Source organism: Ctenopharyngodon idella, chromosome 14, assembly GCF_019924925.1.
Source record: "Ctenopharyngodon idella isolate HZGC_01 chromosome 14, HZGC01, whole genome shotgun sequence".
Classification (NCBI taxonomy): Eukaryota; Metazoa; Chordata; class Actinopteri; order Cypriniformes; family Xenocyprididae; genus Ctenopharyngodon; species Ctenopharyngodon idella.
The window spans coordinates 22,345,016-22,366,338 of NC_067233.1; the positions used below are offsets into that span (position 1 = coordinate 22,345,016).

Sequence of the window (21,323 nt, forward strand, 5' to 3'; positions counted from 1 at the left end):
GACTCACTTAATGAACAAGTGAGTCGTTACTATCAGAAATGAAACATGATCAAGATTATCATTAACCAAAACTTTAAAAAACATTTCTGTTAATTGAAATGAAGCTGAAATGAAATAAAATATAAATATCATTTGAAAAATTTAAAGTAAATGAAAATAATAAATGTTGCCTTGTCAATAAACTGAAATAAGTTTAAGTTGAAGCACTTAAATTATTAACTGGAAATAAATAAAAACTAAAAATTTATAACTGAAATAAATATTATTTAAACCTAAATAGCAATGTTAAACAAAAATACATTATACATTAATACATTAACTAACAGTGAGCAATACATTTGTTGCAGTATTTCTAACTCTTTGTTAACTTTACAAAGATTAATAAATTACAATTGTATCACAAATTATTTTTGCAACAAAATTATGTCCAGCTACAGTTAATGTCACCTTGGTGACAAATATTGAACAAGAAAGGTTCAATACACCACAGAAGCCCAAATATTTACCTTTACAAGGTATAAAAACATGTACATAATCAACAATTTACACTGCAGCAATGGTCAACTGACCCAAAACAGCTTTAAATATGTGTGTTATTATTAAGCCCTGCATTAAACTGCAAACAATTCTATGTTTATGTAGTTCAGACCAATATTTGAACTGGTTGGTCTCCAAACCCAATTCCAGTAAGAAACACTGATATACACACTATCATATCACTGATTCCTATTATAACTGCACCGTCAGCGGGACAAAACATCTGACTCGATATACGGCCCTAAAGGGAATCCCTCAAAATCTGACACCAAATTCATCTCTCGTGTTCATTTCCTCTCGCTCTAACTAACTCTCCTTCTCTTCCCCCCGTTACATGCGTACAATCCCTCACGGAGCACAATTCACATGCATATCAGGGAGGAATCAGTTTCCTATTGAACTAGTGTACAGAAACTCAGATTTTAAGACAAGAAAACCTCATAGCAGGAAACTATATTCCCAGACATCATTTCATGTTGTAGTTGATCTTCCAAGCTGAGCAGGACAACATTATTCAAAAGCACTTCTGTATGTTTCCTCCGAACCTTAAAAAATTTACATGCCAGCCCAAGACGCCCAATTATAGCCACCGCTGGTGTGGCAGCAAACTGGAAGCACAGATTGAAACCATGGCAAGCAACTTTTACACCATAAACAGACAAACTCACAGATCATTATGAGGAAACCTAGAAATAGACACTGGACATATGATCGATAGCACTAGCTGAGTCTCTTCATATATTTTCATTGCTTAATTGTTTTTATTCATTTCCTTTCCACTTATAAAAGTTAGTTATGCATTATTTAGATTCCATGACTATAGATAGATAGAATGACAGATAGAATGATAGAACGACAGAACGACAGAACGACAGATAGAACAATAGATAGAATGTTAGAACAATAGATTGATAGATAGAACGAGAGATCGATAGATAGAACGAGAGATAGAACGACATAGAACGAGACATAGAACGACAGACAGAATGACAGATAGAACGATAGAGCGACAGATAGAACGACAGATAGAACGACAGATAGTATGACAGAACGATAGATAGAACAACAGAATGATAGAAAGAATGACAGAACGACAGATAGAACGATAGAATGAAAGATAGAACGATAGATAGAACGACAGATAGAATGATAGAACGACAGATAGAATGATAGAAAAACAGATAGAATGACATATAGAATGATAGATTGATAAAATGACAGATAGAACGATAGATCGATAGAATGATAGAACGATAGATAGAACGATAGATAGAATGATAGAACAATAGATAGAATGACAGATAGAACGATAGATGGATAGAACAATAGAATGACAGATATACAAGACTTTGCAAAGAATGAGTGAATAAACAGGGCAGAGTTGACAAGGGTAATGAGAAACAGCTGAAAGTAATCAGGCATAATGAGCCCGGGCAATGGATTATGGGAAATGCAGTCCATGATGAGATAACGAAGACAGAAGGAGTGCCCTCTGGTGGAAATCAAGGGCACTTCAGCTCCACTGTGCACGGATCTGCACTTCCGATTTTCACCGGAAAGAGTAAACTATCCAAGTATCTTTGGGATACTCATTTGTACATACTACGATTTGGGACACGCTAACTCTATTTTTGAATTCTATTTAGGATGGATAGTATGCAAATTGAGACACAGTGCTAGTATCGAAAAACAGTAGGTGAAAAGTACCCGAATGACCTACTACTTCCGGCGAGATTCTGAAGTGTGCATCCGATGGGCACTTTACTATCCCGTGAGGCCACAGGAGAGGATTTATGAATGACAGTGAAGCGACGCAACTGACGCTGGTAGGTCACATGACAGTAACAACATGGCAGATATAGTACGTCCAGATTACATTCATACTATATAGAACATACATTTCAGTAGTCCCTACAGTACCCATAACTCCCTATAAATGCTCTTTTTATGTTTTCATAGTACATTGAGCTATTTTATCCCACAATATTAAGGTAAATGTGATTTTTCATGAAACAACCCCTTTAAATGACTCCAGTCGTTCTTCTGCGCTCCTGCTGTAGATATTTCTGACGCACCATTTTATCATGTCCTAAAATTCATTGTTACTTAAGACAACGCTCTGAATAACCTACATTAACGGCTCCTGTATAAGATCTCTCATAAAGGGCTCTGATGATTAATGAGTGTTGGATGTGTCAGAAGCTCCTGTGTTCCTCCGGTCCTGTAGGGAGTTCAACTCTCTCACCTGCGCAGGGAACAGATTTCGCATGCAGATATTATAATGTGCAGCAGGCCTGCGGGGGGCTAAAGTAGAACGCAGCTGGTTATACAGATGTCACCAATCTAGAGGCGTGTTTAGACCTCGTGACTGACAAAAAGGTGGGTGCGTTTCATCTGTCTTTAGTGTGTAATGTTGCTGTTTGAGCATGAAAAAGTCCCTCCAGCGGGAGTTCTTCTCTATATCAGTGTCTGTTTCTGAACTCCCTGAAACGCCTCCATTGTAGTCGTGAGTTTTCTTCACAATATTCCTCATTTAAATAATTCATATGCAGAAAAAGGGGCGGGGCCTGGTTGAGTTAGTTAGTAGTGTGTTGAAACTGGCGGTTATGGTAAAGGGCAGGACATTTCCCTAATGACCAATCACAACACACTGCTCCAGCTGACCAATCAGAGCACATTGTGCTTTTCAGAAGGAGGGGCTTCATAGAGACAGGAACTAAACAGAGCGTTACTGACAGACTGGGAAGAGAGGAGCTGAACAATGGAGAATATGAGGAAAATAATCAACATTCAAGCAGGAAAACCTGTTCTAGTAGAGCACAAAAAGTTTTTTGCATGGCTGCAGTCAAAAAAGTCAAAAAACTGCAGTGGCGTAAAAACGTCTTTAACACCAACAGAAACTAGGCTGCATGAACACGTTAACTGTAATTCTGCAAATCAGTCATGGCGAATGTCACACCGCAAAAATAATTACACAATTACGTAATTACCCAGTCGCTGACAGAGAGCAAACTTCCTGAAGAGAGCTGACGTGAACTACAGAAGAGGAGAAAAGTCATCTTCGGCTAAAAATTAGCATTTTTTTATTCATCGTTGTCACAATGATGTGTTAGGCCTAATTATTGAACTTTAATGACGGAAATGAGAGTGACTGGAAATTTTTTAAGTTCTCATATGAGCGTTTCCATGGCAACTATGAGATCTATAATGTGAACGCCCCGCTGTTTGGCCTATTTCTACAGTAAAATCCAGCGTGAAACATCACTGAGATTAACATCGTCTATTAATCTGCCTTCCCACTCCCCTCCTGCCCAAAAAAACAAAAACAAAAAGTAACCAAACTGTGTTTTAGTTTAAAAAAAAAAAAAAAAAAAAAAATAGAGAGCAGACATTGATATAGAAAGTTTTCTGTGGAGGTTCACTAGTGTTGAAGCCAGTGTTATTTTAGTATTATTGTAAATATTATTATATATTTTAAATTTGCTTTTATTTTCAGTTTATATTTTATTTTGTTTTTTTGTTTTTTAGTAATTTTGTCATGTGCTTTTGTCATTTTTATTACTTTTAGTTTTTTTTTATATTATTATTTATGGTTAATTGATTTTTATTGCAGTTTAAATTTTTCTTTACAGTTTTTAGTACTTATTAAGTTAGCTGCCACAGGGCATCATTTTTAATTTTTAATCTAATATTTGTATTTTATTTCAGCTTTATGTCAAATAACACAAACGTTTTTAATAGTTTCAGTTCTAGTTTTAGTTATAATAACCCAGGTTGAAACCAGCCAAACGGTCCTCTGGGAAAAGCTCTGGGACGTTTGTATGTGGGTTAAAATGTAGCAGAACTGCTTAGTCCTTAAAAAAAACTGTACTTTTCAGGAAGAAAACGAGAGAGAAAAATGAGCCTCACCTTGACAGACTGAAGAAATAGTGTTGCTGCTCCTGCAGAATAAATCTAAACCTAGGCTTATCTATACAGTTGCTAGGGTGTTACTATGTGGTTGCTAGGCTCAAGAAAAAAGACTTCACCCTTAAAGTCAGCATGAATCGACGTTTCTTCCCTATTGCGCTGTATATCCGAGTGAAACGGCTTCTGGAGCAAGAACAAATGTAGGGCGAGGCTTCATTTTGTCCGATTTTGTGAGGCTTGATTTTGTCAATGTTAGCATGTTTTAGCCTGTTGTTAACATTAAATAACATGTTGCTAGAATGATATAAAACATTGCTAACATGTTTTAGCATGATTAGCATGTTGGTAACATGTTGCTAACATGATGTTGCTAAAATGAATTAACATAGTAACATGTTTTCACATGTTGATAGTATAATCAACATGTTAATATGTTGTTAGCGTGATTAACATATTGCTAGCATGTTGCTAGCATGCTTTAACACGTTAACATTTTTTAACATGTTAACATGATTTCACAAGTTGTTAGCATGTCTGTAGCATGATTAGCATGGTGGTAACATGTTGTTAGCTTGATTAACATGTTACCATGTTTTAACATATTGATAACATGATGAGTTGTTAGCATGATTAACATGTTGTTACCATGTTTTAACATGTTGATAGCATGATCAACATGTTGTTAGCATGCTTTAACACGTTAACATTTTTTAACATGATTTCACAAGTTGTTGGCATGTCTGTAGCATGATTAGCATGGTGCTAACATGTTGTTAGCATGATTAACATGTTACCATATTTTAACATGTTGAAAGCATGATGAGTTGTTAGCATGATTAACATATTAGCATTCTTTAACACGTTAACATGTTTTAACATGTTAACATGATTTCAGAAGTTGTTGGCATGTCTGTAGCATGATTAGCATGGTGCTAACATGTTGTTAGCATGATTAACATGTTACCATATTTTAACATGTTGATAGCATGATGAGTTGTTAGCATGATTAGCATGTTGCTAGCATGCTTTAACACGTTAACATTTTTAACATGTTGCTAACATGATTTCACAAGCTGTTAGCATGTCTGTAGCATGATTAACATAGTGATACCATGTTAGCATGATTAGCTTGTTGCTAACATAATTAGCATGTTTTGCTAGCATGCCTCTAAAATGATTTAACACATTGCTAACATGTTGTAACATGCTGCTAGCATGATTAGCATGTTGCTACCATAATAAACATGGTGTTAGCATGTTGTAAGCATGACCTGAGTCTGCTGACCCGAATTTAGTGGTTGTAGTGGGTAGTCTCAGAGGAATAATAATGAGCTTAAATAGTAGATCAGCATGTTGGCTTTGTCAACGATTACTGACTGAGCAAACGGCACTAAAAAGAGTAAACACTTCAAGACTGGCTACAGATAAAATTGTGGAGGAGAAGAACTTGATATATGATTGACAGGAAGGCAAATATCAAGGGTTTCTCAGAGAAACAAACAGGCACCGTAATGAACCCCGAGTAGATCCGTGGGATGCGACTGCATCACAAACGGTCACCGCTTCTTGTGGACAGATCAGAGATGTTGAAGAGAAGCTAAAAAAACAACAACAAAAACACACCTTTGATATGAGCGAGGTGTGAATCTTCTTGATGACGTCGTCCATCTCCATGAGTTTGGGTCCTATCAGAGAGCTGTGGGGTCCGCTGATGTGCCCGATGTGATCCAGACCCAGATAATGCAGAATCAGAATATCCCAGTCATCCCGCTTCAGAGTGCTGTCCAGATGACGGGTCACGTTATTGTCCACCTGACAGGACGAGATAGAGAGATTAAAATCTGTGAGAAGAAATGGACAAATGAAGTCTAGAAGACTCGGTCAAAAACAAACATAAGCTTAAAAGCTTCAAGCGGTCATGATGAGGATTCAAACTGATGTACCAAATATGATACTCAAAAAAAAAAAAAACACATACGAAAACATTTTGTCTAAAGTTTTATTTAATTAGTCTGTTCAATTTAAAAAAAAAAAAAAAAGACTTCAGGCTTTACAGGATTAAAAAAAACCATCATGTGAAATTCCAAATCTCATGGATACCAACTGAAACAACTCTATTTTGCCAGCGTAAATTTGTCAAAACAATGGTAAATGTGACTTAACTCTACATGACCCACACTTTGAGTTTAGCTCGTCTCACCTCTGTGTAGTCGGACACAAAAAACGAGGTAGTGCCGTCGTGCTCCATAAAGTGTTTGGGGAAGAGTCGAACCCAAGTGTCGTCGCCGTAGAAGATGATTCGTTTGCCGGCGCTCTTGGCCTGCCAGATGAGGTTATCCTCCAGCAGAGCCGGAGAGTTCAGGTTCATCACCACATCTATGAAACCCGGGATGCTGCCGGTGGTCAGAGCCTGAAGACAGATATATGAGAGAACACAAACATTGCTGTTTAAAGAGGACCTATCATGCTTTATCACGTTCGTCTGTCTTTAGTGTGTAATGTTGCTGTTTGAGCATGAAAAGGTCCCTCCAGTGGGAGTTCTTCTCTATATCAGTGTCTGTTTCTGAACTCCCTGAAACGCCTCCATTGTAGTCTTGAGTTTTCTTCACAATATTCCTCATTTAAATAATTCATGTGCAGAATAAAGGGGCGGGGCCTGGTTGAGTTAGTTAGTAGTGTGTTGAAACTGGCAGTTATGGTAAGGGGCAGGACATTTCCCAAATGACCAATCACAACACACTGCTCCAGCCGAACAATCAGAGCACATTGTGCTTTTCAGAAGGAGGGGCTTCATAGAGACAGGAACTAAACAGAGCGTTACTGACAGACTGGGAAGAGAGGAGCTGCAACAATGGAGAATATGAGGAAAGTAATCAACATTCAAGCAGGAAAATCTGTTCTAGTAGAGCACAAAGACTTTGTAAAAGGTCATAATGGGCCTCTTTAACAAAATAACACAGCTTTACTGTCCAAAGAGGCCTTAAAGAAGAAGAAAAAATGTTTTTTGCTCTAAATGATTTTATAGTACTATGAAAAGAGCAGCCAAAACTTGATCATCACGCCACACATTTTGTTGAGCAAGTAATTTAATGTGCCCCATTATCAGGGCTCCAGACAAAAAAAATCATTAAAAATTCATTTTAAGAGCCACACAATGAACTTAAAATTTTAAATCACTTACTTTTAGTCGTGCTGTTGTGTTTATATATATGTCCCCTTTACAGTTTCAGCATCTTCATCTTGTGACTTTTCTGGAAAATGAATGTCACTATTTTCACTTAATACTATTATAGTTTTTGTTAATATTTTGAATCCAATTAGATTTTTATATTTTCTGCTTTCATTTTTCATTAAGTTTTATTTATTTATTTAGTTTTTGTTTTAGTTTTTAAACATGTCTGGTTAATTTGTATAGATTTTTATTTTAATATTAACATTTATTTCAAACAATAAAAAATGTTTTTAATGGTTTTAGTTAACTATAATAACCCTGATGCTAGTAAAATCATTATATTGAATAATGTGTCAAATAATGTTCTTAGTCCTTCCTTCCTGAAGCTACAACAGTTTACTTTGAATCAAATAAAAATAAATATAAATATATGGAAATAAATATATTAAATTTGGTTTGTGTAACCAAATAATAAACAGGGGCAATTGATATACGTATTGCTTGACTTTGATTACTTTGAAATACAGCGGGACTCTTATTTTGAAATGTCTGTGCTTTACTTTTGCTTCTCATTCAAGTTCAGATGAGGATTAAAAAATTACGTTGCTACAACCGTTTACAACACATTACAATATAAATAATATAAAGTAAACTTTGTGATAATTGATCAGCATTAGTTCATAAGCAATCGGTTGACAAATGTGCGCTAATCATTGATTGCGAGCTGCTCTGAAGAACGTGCAACAGCGCCATCTTTTGGCTTTAAAACATCAGCTCGTCTGAAACGGTTTGTTCAAAGATTCGGTCTCTCTAAACCCCGCCTTTCTAAAAGCTGCTCTGCTCTGATTGGTCAGACAGCCCAGTCTGTTGCGATTGGTCGACTATTTACAATGCGTGTCAAATACCAAACCCCCATTACCATATATGGGTTTCAGCTCTTCCTCAGCACTCGATATGAACAGTAACGATGGTGTCGGTTTTACCGTATCAATCTCATCAAAGTGAATTTGCTTTGGCAGCAGAAAACAGCGTCTTCGACATGAACAACACGAACCAAACTCTTCCAGTCTCAGATACAACTACAGTGATTGAGGGCGGGGCAAAGAGATGCTGTTCAGCCAATGAAGACCAGAGGGGGGCATTATGCAATTTAGTTACAAACCTAAGTAGGTTCAGCAGGAAGTGAGACTGAAATTACTGACGACTCGTTTCAGTACAGAATCATTTCTTTCTTTTGGGAGACAAAAACTCCATTTATCTTTGAAACTTTGCAGACCTTTCACATTCACAAACAGCTCTATTAAACACTTTAAAGCTAATAAACATGTTTATAGCAGCTGAGCTACCTAAATAAAACACTTCCTGTTTTAACAGCACAGACATCTGATGGAAACTGTGTCGCCCCCTTGAGTACAGAGTTTTGTTACCACCAGAGCAACAAAAGAGAACATATGACAAAAAATTTGCATGCATTTCAAGTGTTTTCATATGCATTTGTGCACTCCAGTAAGGCATTAGAAATGGGTAGAATATAGCCTCTATAAAAAGTTTGACTGCTCCATTTATGTCTTGAAAATTATACAGTTATATGAAAGAAGACAAAGCACAGAAGAAATATAGCTTTACCGGGGGAAAAATTAGCTAGATTTTTTTTTTTTTTTTTTTTTTTCACAAGAAATCCCTGTTGTTTTTGGTGTACTTGAAAGATTTCTCAGCTCGTAAAGTCTCATATTTATACAGTCTGTTTATATAAAAGCGTGAATCTGAATGTAAATGACCAGAGATGCTAAAATAGGCCAGATGCATCATTAGATATTCTGGGAATAGAATCACAAACTCTTTGTAGTTTCACGCAGAAAAAGAAAAAAACACAACATAAACCTTTCCCTCACCCTCCTGGAAAACCGAAACATAATTCCCTCATCCAGATCCTCGTCTCTCAGAACGACATTATCTAATGATGAAAACAAGACACACAAACACAAGCTACGAGACCACCCCTCCTATTTGCGGTGTAGATTATAATGAGGGTATTGATTGCGTGTCTGTTAGTGTACACAACACAATTACTGTCATCTAGCGTAACGTGTTTCTGATAATTAACACAGAGCTCGTTCTACTGAGAGATGAGGAGAAAAAAAACCCAGCAGGTGTCATCATAAACATCACTACATCTCTATCTTATTAGACTAGTGCTAAACAGGTGTTTCCATCATCCGTCTCCACTGTAATACGTTTTAGATAGAGACGATCATAATGTTTTTGAAAAAAGAAAACATTATGAACACATTTATTTGATTAAACATACAGTAAAAAATTTGAAATATTATTATAATGTAAAATAGCTGTTTTCTATGTGAATATATAGTAAACTATAATTTATATCCTGTGATCAAAGCTGAATTTTCAGCATCATTACTCCAGTCTTCAGTGTCACATGATCCTTCAGAAATCATTCTAATATGATGATTTGCTGCTCAAGAAACATTTATGATTATTATCGATGTTGAAAACCATTCATATTCTTGTGGAAACCTGTGATACATTTTATTTTCAGGATTGTTTGATGAATTGAAAGTTTAAAAGAACAGCATTTATTTGAAATAGAACTTTTTGTAACATTACAAATGTCACTTTTGATCAATTTCATGTGTCCTTGCTGCAATAAAATTATTAATTTCTTTAAAAAAAAATAAAAAATAACCTCACGACCCTAAACTTTTGAATGTTAGTGTATTATGCAAAAAGCAACAAACGAATAGCATGTCTAAACACTATCAGTCAAAAAAAGCAGTTGCAGCACTAATTTTAATATACAGTGTGAAAAATGCCATGAATATTTTTGAGTGATGCTGCAAACAAATCAATACATCAGAGTTTTGAATTGATTCATTTGAAAATTTTCACATTAAATGAAATTGTTCACAGTCTGAAATGATTCATCAACATTTCAATTTAAAGTCAGAAGTTTAAATAAGAATATCTGCCCAAACGCTCTCACTCTCGAATCGAGGGTAGGAAACGGCCAAATAAAAAAATAAAAAATAAATAAAAAAATCTATAATTTATTTTATATCCCCATGTAAATAAATTATATATTCACAGTATATTTCTCAAATGTCACAGAACCTCTTTCTCTAACCAGCATTTCAGAAATCACAGGCTAATTGCTCTACTCGTGTCACATTTGTAGTGAAACATGAGCAATTAGAGGATTTCTGGCTGCCCTCTGCAGTAGTTTTATGCCGCATTAGAGATTCTGGCACTGGGAAAGGTTTAAATTTGTATGCTTGCTAACTGCTGCTCCTCGAAGCCTTCACAGCCAGCGATGATGCCAGCGGGTCTGCTGAACGGAAAGAGCATTTCTGCCAGAAAAAAGCCCTAAAGTTTCTCCATACAGTTACATCAGCAGGAGCACATCTGCTTAATGGAGACTCACTTTAAGACAGGAAGCTGCTGGGGACTTTTTAAAGTCACCATGAAAACAAAACTGCCAATTCTTGTTTTATAGAATATTGCAGTATTTATTATAAATCATTTATACAAATCAAAATAACTTCCCCTCCCTCTCTTCTCTGATGATGAGGGCGGGGCAACCTGTCACTCACATGAGATCCACCAATAGCAAACCACAACCATCCAATCAATTCCCCACAGACAAAATCAAGCCCCGCCCTACATTTGTTCTTGTTCTAGAAGCCGTTTCACTCGGATATATGACACAATAGGGAAGAAATGACGATTGCAACTTCAGAATCATGATGACTTCAACTCAATATTTATTTGTGAACTCTAAACATACAAAGTGATTCAACTATTTCATTTATAGCTGAACACTGACGGTGAGTTTTACAGCGTTCACCATTCATATTTTCTTCATAAAATGTAAAACACTAGTCTAAATGTTTTCTACATCCCAGTGGTTAACAATCAAACGGCCCTGATAAGGTGTTATCTGATGGTTTGAGGGACTGATTTGAATGCCGGAGACATTCACTAAACTCACAACAGCACAATATAAACACAGAATATTATCAGCCTGATCAGAGCTGAAACACCGGAGTATAAATGCCACGTGCAAACTTTTTATGTCAGGCAAATATTTTAATGTCAGATACATTAGCAGCAGCATGATTTCAATCAATAAAATTCATACAGGGACAAAGATCTAAGAACTAAACCATCATAAAGGCTCTAATAAGAATATATCATCCATACAGTAACACATTTACATATGCTACACAAAGAAAACTCTTCAAATTCATGTATGGTTCCACAAACACACACAACATTATAGAGTAACCAGAGAGATATACAAGATTTCACAATTAAATTAAAGAGCAGAACGTACCATATAAATAATAGATGAAAAACCTAAACCTTAAACTACAATTAGAAATGTTGCCTTGGCAACTAATTAAAATAAAGTAAGTTTAAGTTGCTGTTATTGCTGCTGCTGCTGTTATTGCTGCTGCTGCTGCTGTTGATTTTGCTGCTGCTGTTGATTTTGCTGCTGCTACTGTTGTTTTTGCTGCTGCTACTGTTGCTGCTGGTCATTGCTGCTGCTGCCGCTGTTGTTTTTGCTGCTGCTGCTGCTGCTGCTGGTTATTGCTGCTGCTGTTATTGCTGCTGTTGTTTTTGCTGCTGCTCCTGCTGTTACTGTTACTGCTGCTGCTGCTGTTGTTTTTGCTGCTGGTGGTTATTGCTGCTGCTGCTGTTTTTGCTGCTGCTGCTGTTTTTGCTGCTGCTGCTGTTTTTGCTGCTGCTGCTGTTTTTGCTGCTGCTGCTGTTTTTGCTGCTGCTGCTGTTATTGCTGCTGCTGCTGCTGTTATTGCTGCTGCTGCTGCTGCTGCTGCTGTTGTTTTTGCTGCTGCTGCTGGTTATTGCTGCTGCTGATGTTGGTTATTGCTGCTGCTGTTGTTTTTGCTGCTGCTGGTTATTGCTGCTGCTGTTGTTGGATATTTCTGCTGCTGCTGTTGCCGCTGCTGCTGTTATCGCTGCTGATGCTGTTAGATATTTCTGCTGCTGTTATTGCTGCTGCTGTTGTTGGATATTTCTGCTGCTGCTGTTATTGCTGCTGCTGCTGCTATTGCTGCTGCTGTTGTTGCTTGCTGATACTGCCGTTGGTTATTGCTGCAGCTGCTGTTTGATATTTCTGCTGCTGCTGTTATTGTTGCTGCTGCTGTTGGTCATTTCTGCTGCTGCTGCTGTTGCTGCTGTTATTGCTGCAGCTGCTGTTGGTTATTTCTGCTGCTGCTGTTATTGTTGCTGCTGCTGTTGGTCGTTATTGCTGCTGCTGCTGCTGCCGCCGCCGTTGGTTATTGCTGCAGCTGCTGTTGGATATTTCTGCTGTTATTGCTCCTGCTGCTGCACTGTTGTTTCTGCTGCTGCTATTGGTTATTCCTGCTGCTGTTATTGCTGCTGTTGGATATTTCTGCTGCTGCTGCTATTGCTGCTGTTGTTGCTTGCTGATACTGCTATTGGTTATTGCTGCTGCTGTTGGATATTTCTGCTGTTGCTGCTGCTGCTGTTTGTTATTGTCAGATAACCAACCAGATAATAATTCAGATCTGTTTTAAAATTACGATTTAAAAAAAATACTTAATTTAAAATGAAGTGTTTTTGTTTTTTGTTGTGCACCAAAAAAAGTTCCACTAAATTAAATTTGAATGTTCAATTCAATTTGTTCTTCAAAAATGTTGTGATCAGTGTTGTTACAGTAAACAAAACCCAAAACTAAAGTGATTAAAAACTGATTTCGTTATTCGAAGAAAAAAAAAAAAAAAAAGCTAAAACTACCATATAAATAATAGATGAAAAAGGTAAACCTTAAACTACAATTAGAAATGTTGCTTTGGGAAACTAAAATTGAAATACATTTTAATGTAAACAATAAAGAAAATAATTAAAATAATAAAAATGACAAAGGCATATAACAAAAATGATGACATGAAGTTATTTTTGTGCCTTTACTGTGCATCCAAAAAGTTTTGCAGGCAAAACCACCAATTATTTTTTTCCTCAAAGGGTCGAGTCGAAGTCTCAAAACGTTTTGCTTGAAAAACTTTCTTGAAAGTGTCTAAGAGTTTTTGCTCTTCTACACATTGAAAAGAACAAGTGGAAACAGACCAATAGAAACAAGAGCTGCAGGCCCCGCCCACTGAGTTTAAACGTTTGAATTCACAAACATATTATTTGCATTTTTGAGACACAAGCAAAAAAAACAGGCAAACACATAAGAAAAGTGCTTTCAAGACTTTTGAGACTCAAATAAAAAAAAAAAGTTTGGTGGTTTTGCTTGCAAACTTTCTTTTATTCGATGCACAAAGACAAAAATAGTTCCGATCAACAGTAATAGTGATGCTAAGCACCTCCAAATGATTCTTAAAGACAAATCAGCACACAAAAAAAAAATCACTACTGCACCATGGGCAACAGGAACTAGTCAGCAGAACTGATTAAAACTGATGTTAACAACACGCCCTGGGTGAGTTATCTCAGCATCTTCCGACAGCTGTAAGAGAGCGGCTTGAAAACACTCTCTGAAAACCCCAAGGCCATCCAGACAGAAGATTTCTCTTGCTAGTTTTTCTTTTCCAACTTTCAGAGTGCGTCTCTTTCGTTTAACTCTCTTTCTGTGACGCCGACTTTATGAATTCCGCCTCCAGACGGGACGATTTGCAGTTCTGAAATACATCCCACCTTTTAATGTGTCAATCCCGATGATTGGAGACGTGAAAAGTAGGACAGACGTTCTTCTTTACAGCATTAACATACCAGGCAAAAAACCTGCGAGCAGAGAGCTTATCCATGCAGGAAAATAAGGAAAGTTTCCCTCTTTACAGAAACAAAACCTTTCAGTGAAACTACAGGAACAGAGAAGGATCTAAAGGCGCCTGACCATCAGAAGAAAATCTAATCTTTTTTAGTAAAGCGACAAACAGAAACAAACACACCCAAGCTCAGGATTCCAGCAGGCTTTTTATGGTGCATTTGATGGAAATACGATAAACGTGGAAATATTACAGAGGCCATGAATATCAAACTTTTAGGTCCTTGGAATTTTTTAGAATAGCCAATAAGAAACCACTTTTATGGTGCTTTCTTTGTCACTTTGGAGCTTGACAGACTCAGTCCTGATTCACTTTCATTGAAACTAACTGCATTCTTCAAATATGATCTGGGGTGAGTTTCCCGTACAACTTGCTAATTAACTACCAGAGTACAATGCATCATTGGAGAAACTAACCATCTAGTCTCGACAGTTTCTCGAAGCCGTAGTAACATGGTCGCACCTCCATCATTGGTATAGGACTGTCGTTAATGATGTCACCCGCAGGTGGAGGAGTGATAACCTCTGCTGACTCATCTATTTGTGATCTCGGAGATGCTGCTGTAACGATCATGGCACCTAATGACTGCTTCACGGTTTGTGTTCAATGTCATTTTGCTTGATGTCTGAATCATCGCTGGTTCCCTCATACTCTGGAGTTCCCTTGCGCATTTTACACATATGTGCACTCTTCAGAAAGTACAGATTGTTGACATGCTAAAATATACTTTAGATTAAAATGTATATATATAGAATTCTATATATAGAATGTACTGAATGTTAGCTTGCTTACTGTGCCCAAGAGCAGATAAGTCTGTGTCATTTAACAAGAAACTATGCTTCTAACAACTGAAGAGCTGCAGCTCCAACCATGCAAGTTTGCGATGCTGTCTGCGAATGTTTGTTGGAACTATGGTTTCGGGAAATGCCAAATCGTTGAATTATGTTGGTAACAACGGAACTTGCGACCATAGTTGGCTAACGATGCTTTTGGGAAATGCACCCCAGTGTTGTTATAGTTCTGTCGTGACAAGTGTTTGGCATGGTAATGGATATGACAATGTTGATATATTTGGTCTTGGTGAAATAGATCTGCTACGCTGCTGCTAATGCAGCTATTGCTGTTGCTGCTGCTGTTGGTTATTGCTGCTGCTGTTATTGCTGCTGCCGCTGCTGCTATTGCTGTTGTTATTGATGCTGCCGCTATTGCTGCTGCTATTGATGCTTCTGCCGCTATTGCTGCTGCTGCTATTGCTGCTGCTGTTATTGATGCTGCTGTTATTGCTGCTGCTGTTGTTGATGCTGCTGTTATTGATGCTGCTGCTGCCGTTATTGCTGTTGTTATTGCTGCTGCTGCTTCTATTGCTATTGCTGCTGCAGAGCAAGTACGGGACTGGCTACTGTCAATACTTACACGACATGCTGCTGTGAGCAAGTAAGACATGCTGCTGCTGTACAATAATGCATACATGAATTACCCAAAGCAGATCTGTACAGGTAGAGCAGGGGAAGGTTGAGGGTTTCTGAAAGTGTGCTGCAATGGCTACAGAAAATGCTGACTAGTATTTGAAGGTTAAGCAGCTAGCTTACTGGCTACTGATACAGCAGGAACCAATCAGCTGTGCCCTATAGAGAATGATGTGATTGCAAGCAGATTGAGTTAAGGACCCATCAGCCTGCGCCATCTAGAGTTTCATGATAGAACTTTGTATTTAACTAAACCTAAAATTAAACTATTAAAAATCATTTTCTTTATTTGAAAGCTGAAATAAAGTGCAATATAAATAACAGACTAAAAAGTTCAACTTAAAGCTTAAACTATAATTAGAAATGTTGCCTTGGCAACTAACTTAAAGTAAGTTAAAGCTGAAGAACAAAATTTACTAAAACCGTATTAAAATAAAGCTAAACAGAAACTAATAATATGACAAAAGAACATATCTAGTTTAAAATATTAATAAATACTAACTCCAACAAAACATAAATGATACTAAAATAACACTGTGATCCACAAAAAAAAAGTAAAAAAAAAAAAAAAAAAGTAATACATATTTTACAAGAGCTTGACGGTGAGTAAAATGGACATTTTTATGTAAACTGTTCCTTTATGAGTTATTTGGGAGTCCACCAAAAAAAAGAGAGAAAGAGAGAGAAAAAAATAAAGGTCCAGCTTCAGTAATTCGGCATATATTCTACTCAAACATTCTACTCAAGTCTTACAAAAGCCACATCCCTCTCGACTCTCCAGAAACACTTCAACAATAGCTGCTGGTGAAAACATCAAACAGAACGTGAGGCAACATCTCAGCAAAAATTCTGCATATTTACATGAAACGTTGCATTCAGAACTGCCACAACAATCTCCTGCATATAGCACACACACTTCAACACACACAGCACGACCTGTTAATCAAAAGTTGTGAAAAAAAAAAAAGGCTTGATCTACTCCATAAGCACAGCAACCTCAAAGCATCCTTTTTTCACAGCTAGATTTTCTTATTCCGTTTAAAATGAACCTATAAGCACTGTCATTCTTTGACATCAATACCACATGTTTTAACACAAAGCACCTATAAGTCACTGTGGAATTCTGGGAGAATTCCGGGAAATTATCTAGTGGTCTGAAGACATTTAATAAGCACATTTCAGCCCTTCGTTACATCAGGATAAACTCAGAGAAGAGAAAACTGCAGCACTGTGACCCAGACGTTTGACTGACAGCTCCATTCACCAGGGTGTCACACTCTCTGTTATGACATCATCAGCACTGACAATGACTGAGAATCAATGGCAAGAGCGTCTCTACGGCAACCAGTCTGGCTCATGTTCTTACAGATGACGCTGGGCCACTTTGCCCGTTTCCTTTCAGCACACGAACTCACTCATCGCATACTGAAGTGTTGATCGTGTCGAGCATTTTAAGAGTTTAAATACAATCATATTGTTTGATTCGGGGCTTTATGACATAAAGAGGCCATTTTATGCTCTTTTACAAAGTCTTGATGTTGTTTTTGTGCTCTACTAGAACAGGTGGATTATTTTCCTCATATTCTCCATTGTTGCAGCTCCTCTCTTCCCAGTCTGTCAGTAACGCTCTGTTTAGTTCCTGTCTCTATGAAGCCCCTCCTTCTGAAAAGCACAATGTGCTCTGATTGGTCGGCTGGAGCAGTGTGTTGTGATTGGTCATTTGGGAAATGTCCCGGCCCTTACCATAACTGCCATTTTCAACACACTACTAACTAACTCAATCAGGCCCCGCCCCTTTATTCTGGAATCATGCTGAAAGAACAGGAGCAAAAAAGGCAATCCAAATGAAAGGGTTCAGAATTGAACACATGGCAAAAAAAAACCTGACTGATCTGCGACTACACACATCCCTTGTTCAAATGAACTGGTCCAAAGGGAAGAAAACACAGGTAGAACGGACAAACAAGCTGGCTTGTTAGTGAGACAAACCTTGAGTACTGGATGAATTGCGGCGTGTGAAGAGGTCAATCACAGCAGAGAGAGCCACTAAATGACTCGATGAAGGATGTAACAAACATCACTGAGCCTCATGCTTTTGAAATAAAGTCCCTCCTGGCACTTTCCACACATAGATGTCCCAGTACATTTTTAAAGCAAATCCTGCGTTTATAAGATATGTTAAAGGTGCACTATGTAACTTTTGGCCCTCTAGTGGTTAAAACACAAAACTGTATGCATTTTCTTGCGGATGAACATTGTTTCGGTTGTGCTTCGGCTCTGTGCGAATGAATACGGTTCTCCTACTGCTCATAAAACTTTCACTACTAGGTTTAAGAGATACAACTGGTTTTAGCGTAAATTCAGAAACACATATTCCTCAATGTCTTTGTGCCCTATTAGTATCTAAACATGATCTCTTGATGTGTAACACTTTAAAAAGCTTCTCTCTTCCCTCTAGTGAGCAGCGGTCAGGTAAATGATCTCTGGAAGAGCGTAATTTGGGTTAGTTGGCCATGTCACAGAGGTTCACAGCTGAGAGACCTGCAGTGATACAACTGAACATCTGATAGATCAGGACTGCCATCTGCTGGACACTCCGGGAAGAGCTGGAGTTATGTGGTGAGATTCATCCTGGAAAACTTGGGCAGATTAGCTCCTGAAACTGATTTAATGACTTTATTTACCTTTAGCAGCATGAGTAAACTACTGTACTATTATGAGTGATGCACCTCTAACATCTTACACAACGAATCAATGACTCTGAACAGATGGATCGACCTACAGCGTGAGTGAACAAACGTTACGGCCCAGATCAGCGTCATTCCTGTCTGCAACCAGCTTTCACATACTTCCATTTCACTGAGATACAGTACATCGGTCAACAACAAACATCAGTGTTTCCTTCCTGTACAAATTCCTTCACACAGCTGTTGACAATAAAACAGGCAAACCCTATTATTATTATAAATATGAGTAAATATTTAATTTGAATTAGTCATATTTTAGCAGTGTCCCACATTTTGCATGCAACGTTTTTTTCCACCCAGTTTTTAAAAAAAACATCTTTATTTTGACATAATTTACTGAATATACATTAAATTAATTTGCAGCACCAAAACAAATATCAAATGAAATATAAAATATTACTATTAAAATGTATTATTATTTTTTATTATTATTACCTATTATTACTATATATTTAATTAAACACCAAATTAAAATATGAAATGTAAAAATATTATAAAATATTACTATTAGTTGTGTATTATTATTAACTATTATTATTATCATTAAATATTTTTTTTAATTAATTTGAATTAGTCATATTTAGCAGTGTCCCAATTTTTGCACGTATATTTAAAATAAGTCTTTATTTTGACATGATTTGTTGAATATATATTAAATTAATTTGTAGCACAAAAACAAATATCAAATGAAATATTATAAAATATTACTATTAAAGACATATCATTATTATTAACAACTATTATTATTATTATTATTTAATTAATTAATTAAATATCAAGTTAAAATATTAATGTCAAATTAAATATAAATATTATTCAATATTTATTATTATTACTATTATTAACAACAACAACTATTATTATTATTATCATTATTAAACATTTAATTAAATGTCAAATTAAATATTATAAATATTATTTTTGAATATTTATTAGTAGTAGCAGTAAGTATTATTAAAAATATTAAATAATTACTTATATGATAGTATAGCTTGACAATAAAACAGGCAAAAAAACATTATAAATATTATTAAATATTTAAATTAATTAGAATTAGTCATATTTAGCAGTGTCCCACATGTTGAATGCAACACTGTTGTTTTTAATCCTATTTATTATTTATATTATTTTAACAGAATTTGTAGAATATACATTAAATTTGTAGCACTAGAACAAATATCAAATTTAGATATTATTAAATATTTAACTAAATGAATTAGAATTACTAATATAATAGCATATGTTGGCAATAAAACAGTCAAAACCATCCCACAGATGTACACTGAAGGAGGGAGCACATACAAAACCAGATGCAGGTTAAGAAAGGGTTTGATTTGTGTGAGATTCACCTTGATTCTGGGCATGGTGACGGTGGGAGGTCTGGCTTTGGCTATGAAGCTGTGAGAAGAGCCTCTCTCCAGCACATGTCTGGTGTAGGGCATGAACCTGCGGCCATCAGAGCCGAACACAAAGTCCTGTCTGAGAGCATCGATCAGGACGATCACCACACGCCTGAACAGAGGTGCAGGGACTCTGGAGGAGTTTAGGGCACTTCCTGCAAAACACATGACAGTTCAGAAAACCTCTACTGCACATGTGCGTGTGTGTGTAAATACATTAAAAAAAAATGCACATAATGATATTTATTATATATGATTATATTATAAAGATAAATATAAATTAAAGAATAAGTATCTAAAAAATCTAGATATAATTATTAAATTATAAATAACTAAAAGATTTTACATATCAAAAAATAAATTATTCAGATAAATTAATAATTAATTCTAAAAAAAAAAAATCAGTCTCAATAAATAATAATCCAGAAAATCAGCTTTAATAATACTTAATGACTCACTATATTATAATAATAACAATTATTATTATTATTATTAATTACAACATCATACTTAATAATTCTGAGTATGTGTGTGTTTACCTGTCTGTGGCTCTGCAGGAAAGTCACTCAGTTTGCTCTTGGCTGAAAAGGATGATTTGACAGGAACAGGGAAGAATCCTCTCAGGAAAAGAGCGATTGACACAATCTCACATATGAGACACAATAAAGCAAATACCGATGAGCTCAGCTTCATGATGAAGATTAATACCTGTCATCAATATCACTTCTACACTCACAAGACAACACAAACACTGTCAGCTGTCCAGCTTGCTGCCTGATTTCTCACTGACCGCAATCTAACGTCATTTTCACTATAAACAGCTCTAAATCCACACGATTAATGAAGACTCTGCCGGATTAGTGTTTTGAAATTCTCATTTCCGTGTTGTGCCGTGAGGGTCACTACGGCAACTCACGAGGATCTTTCCTCACTTTATTTCAACGTTTCTGCGGACTCTTATTTTGTAATCAGAGCCAAAACTGTTAATTTACGTTTACATAATCTATGTAAAGTTTTAAAATATTTAAAATTGTACTATAATTTATAAAATAAAATAAAATATATAAAATAAAACATGTCTTTTATTAAATGAAAATAAGAAAAGTATGGTTTAGTGTGGGATTGTTATTGTTTTTTTTAACAAATTAGGCGACGGGAAAAAAAAATCTCACATTTTTTTTTTTTATTCACTTAACAAGCAATTGTTGAAACTTGTTAAATACCATTTATTATATTATATTAATAACTGCAATTAAGTG

The 21,323-nt window shown here is 36.2% G+C and overlaps 1 protein-coding gene across 1 annotated transcript in view; it reads right to left on the minus strand.

The window, feature by feature from the left end:
• The window catches only part of pigg (phosphatidylinositol glycan anchor biosynthesis class G), a 117,761-nt gene extending 96,791 nt beyond the window's left edge, over nt 1-20,970 (minus strand). The window contains exons 1-4 of the mRNA XM_051859946.1: nt 20,604-20,970; nt 20,014-20,219; nt 6,647-6,856; nt 6,070-6,258 (exon numbers count right to left, since the gene is read on the minus strand). Coding sequence (XP_051715906.1) covers nt 6,070-6,258; nt 6,647-6,856; nt 20,014-20,219; nt 20,604-20,757 — 759 coding nt within the window. The 5' untranslated portion in view covers nt 20,758-20,970. The remainder of the gene's footprint in view (nt 1-6,069; nt 6,259-6,646; nt 6,857-20,013; nt 20,220-20,603) is intronic.
• Nucleotides 20,971-21,323: the final 353 nt, after the last annotated feature.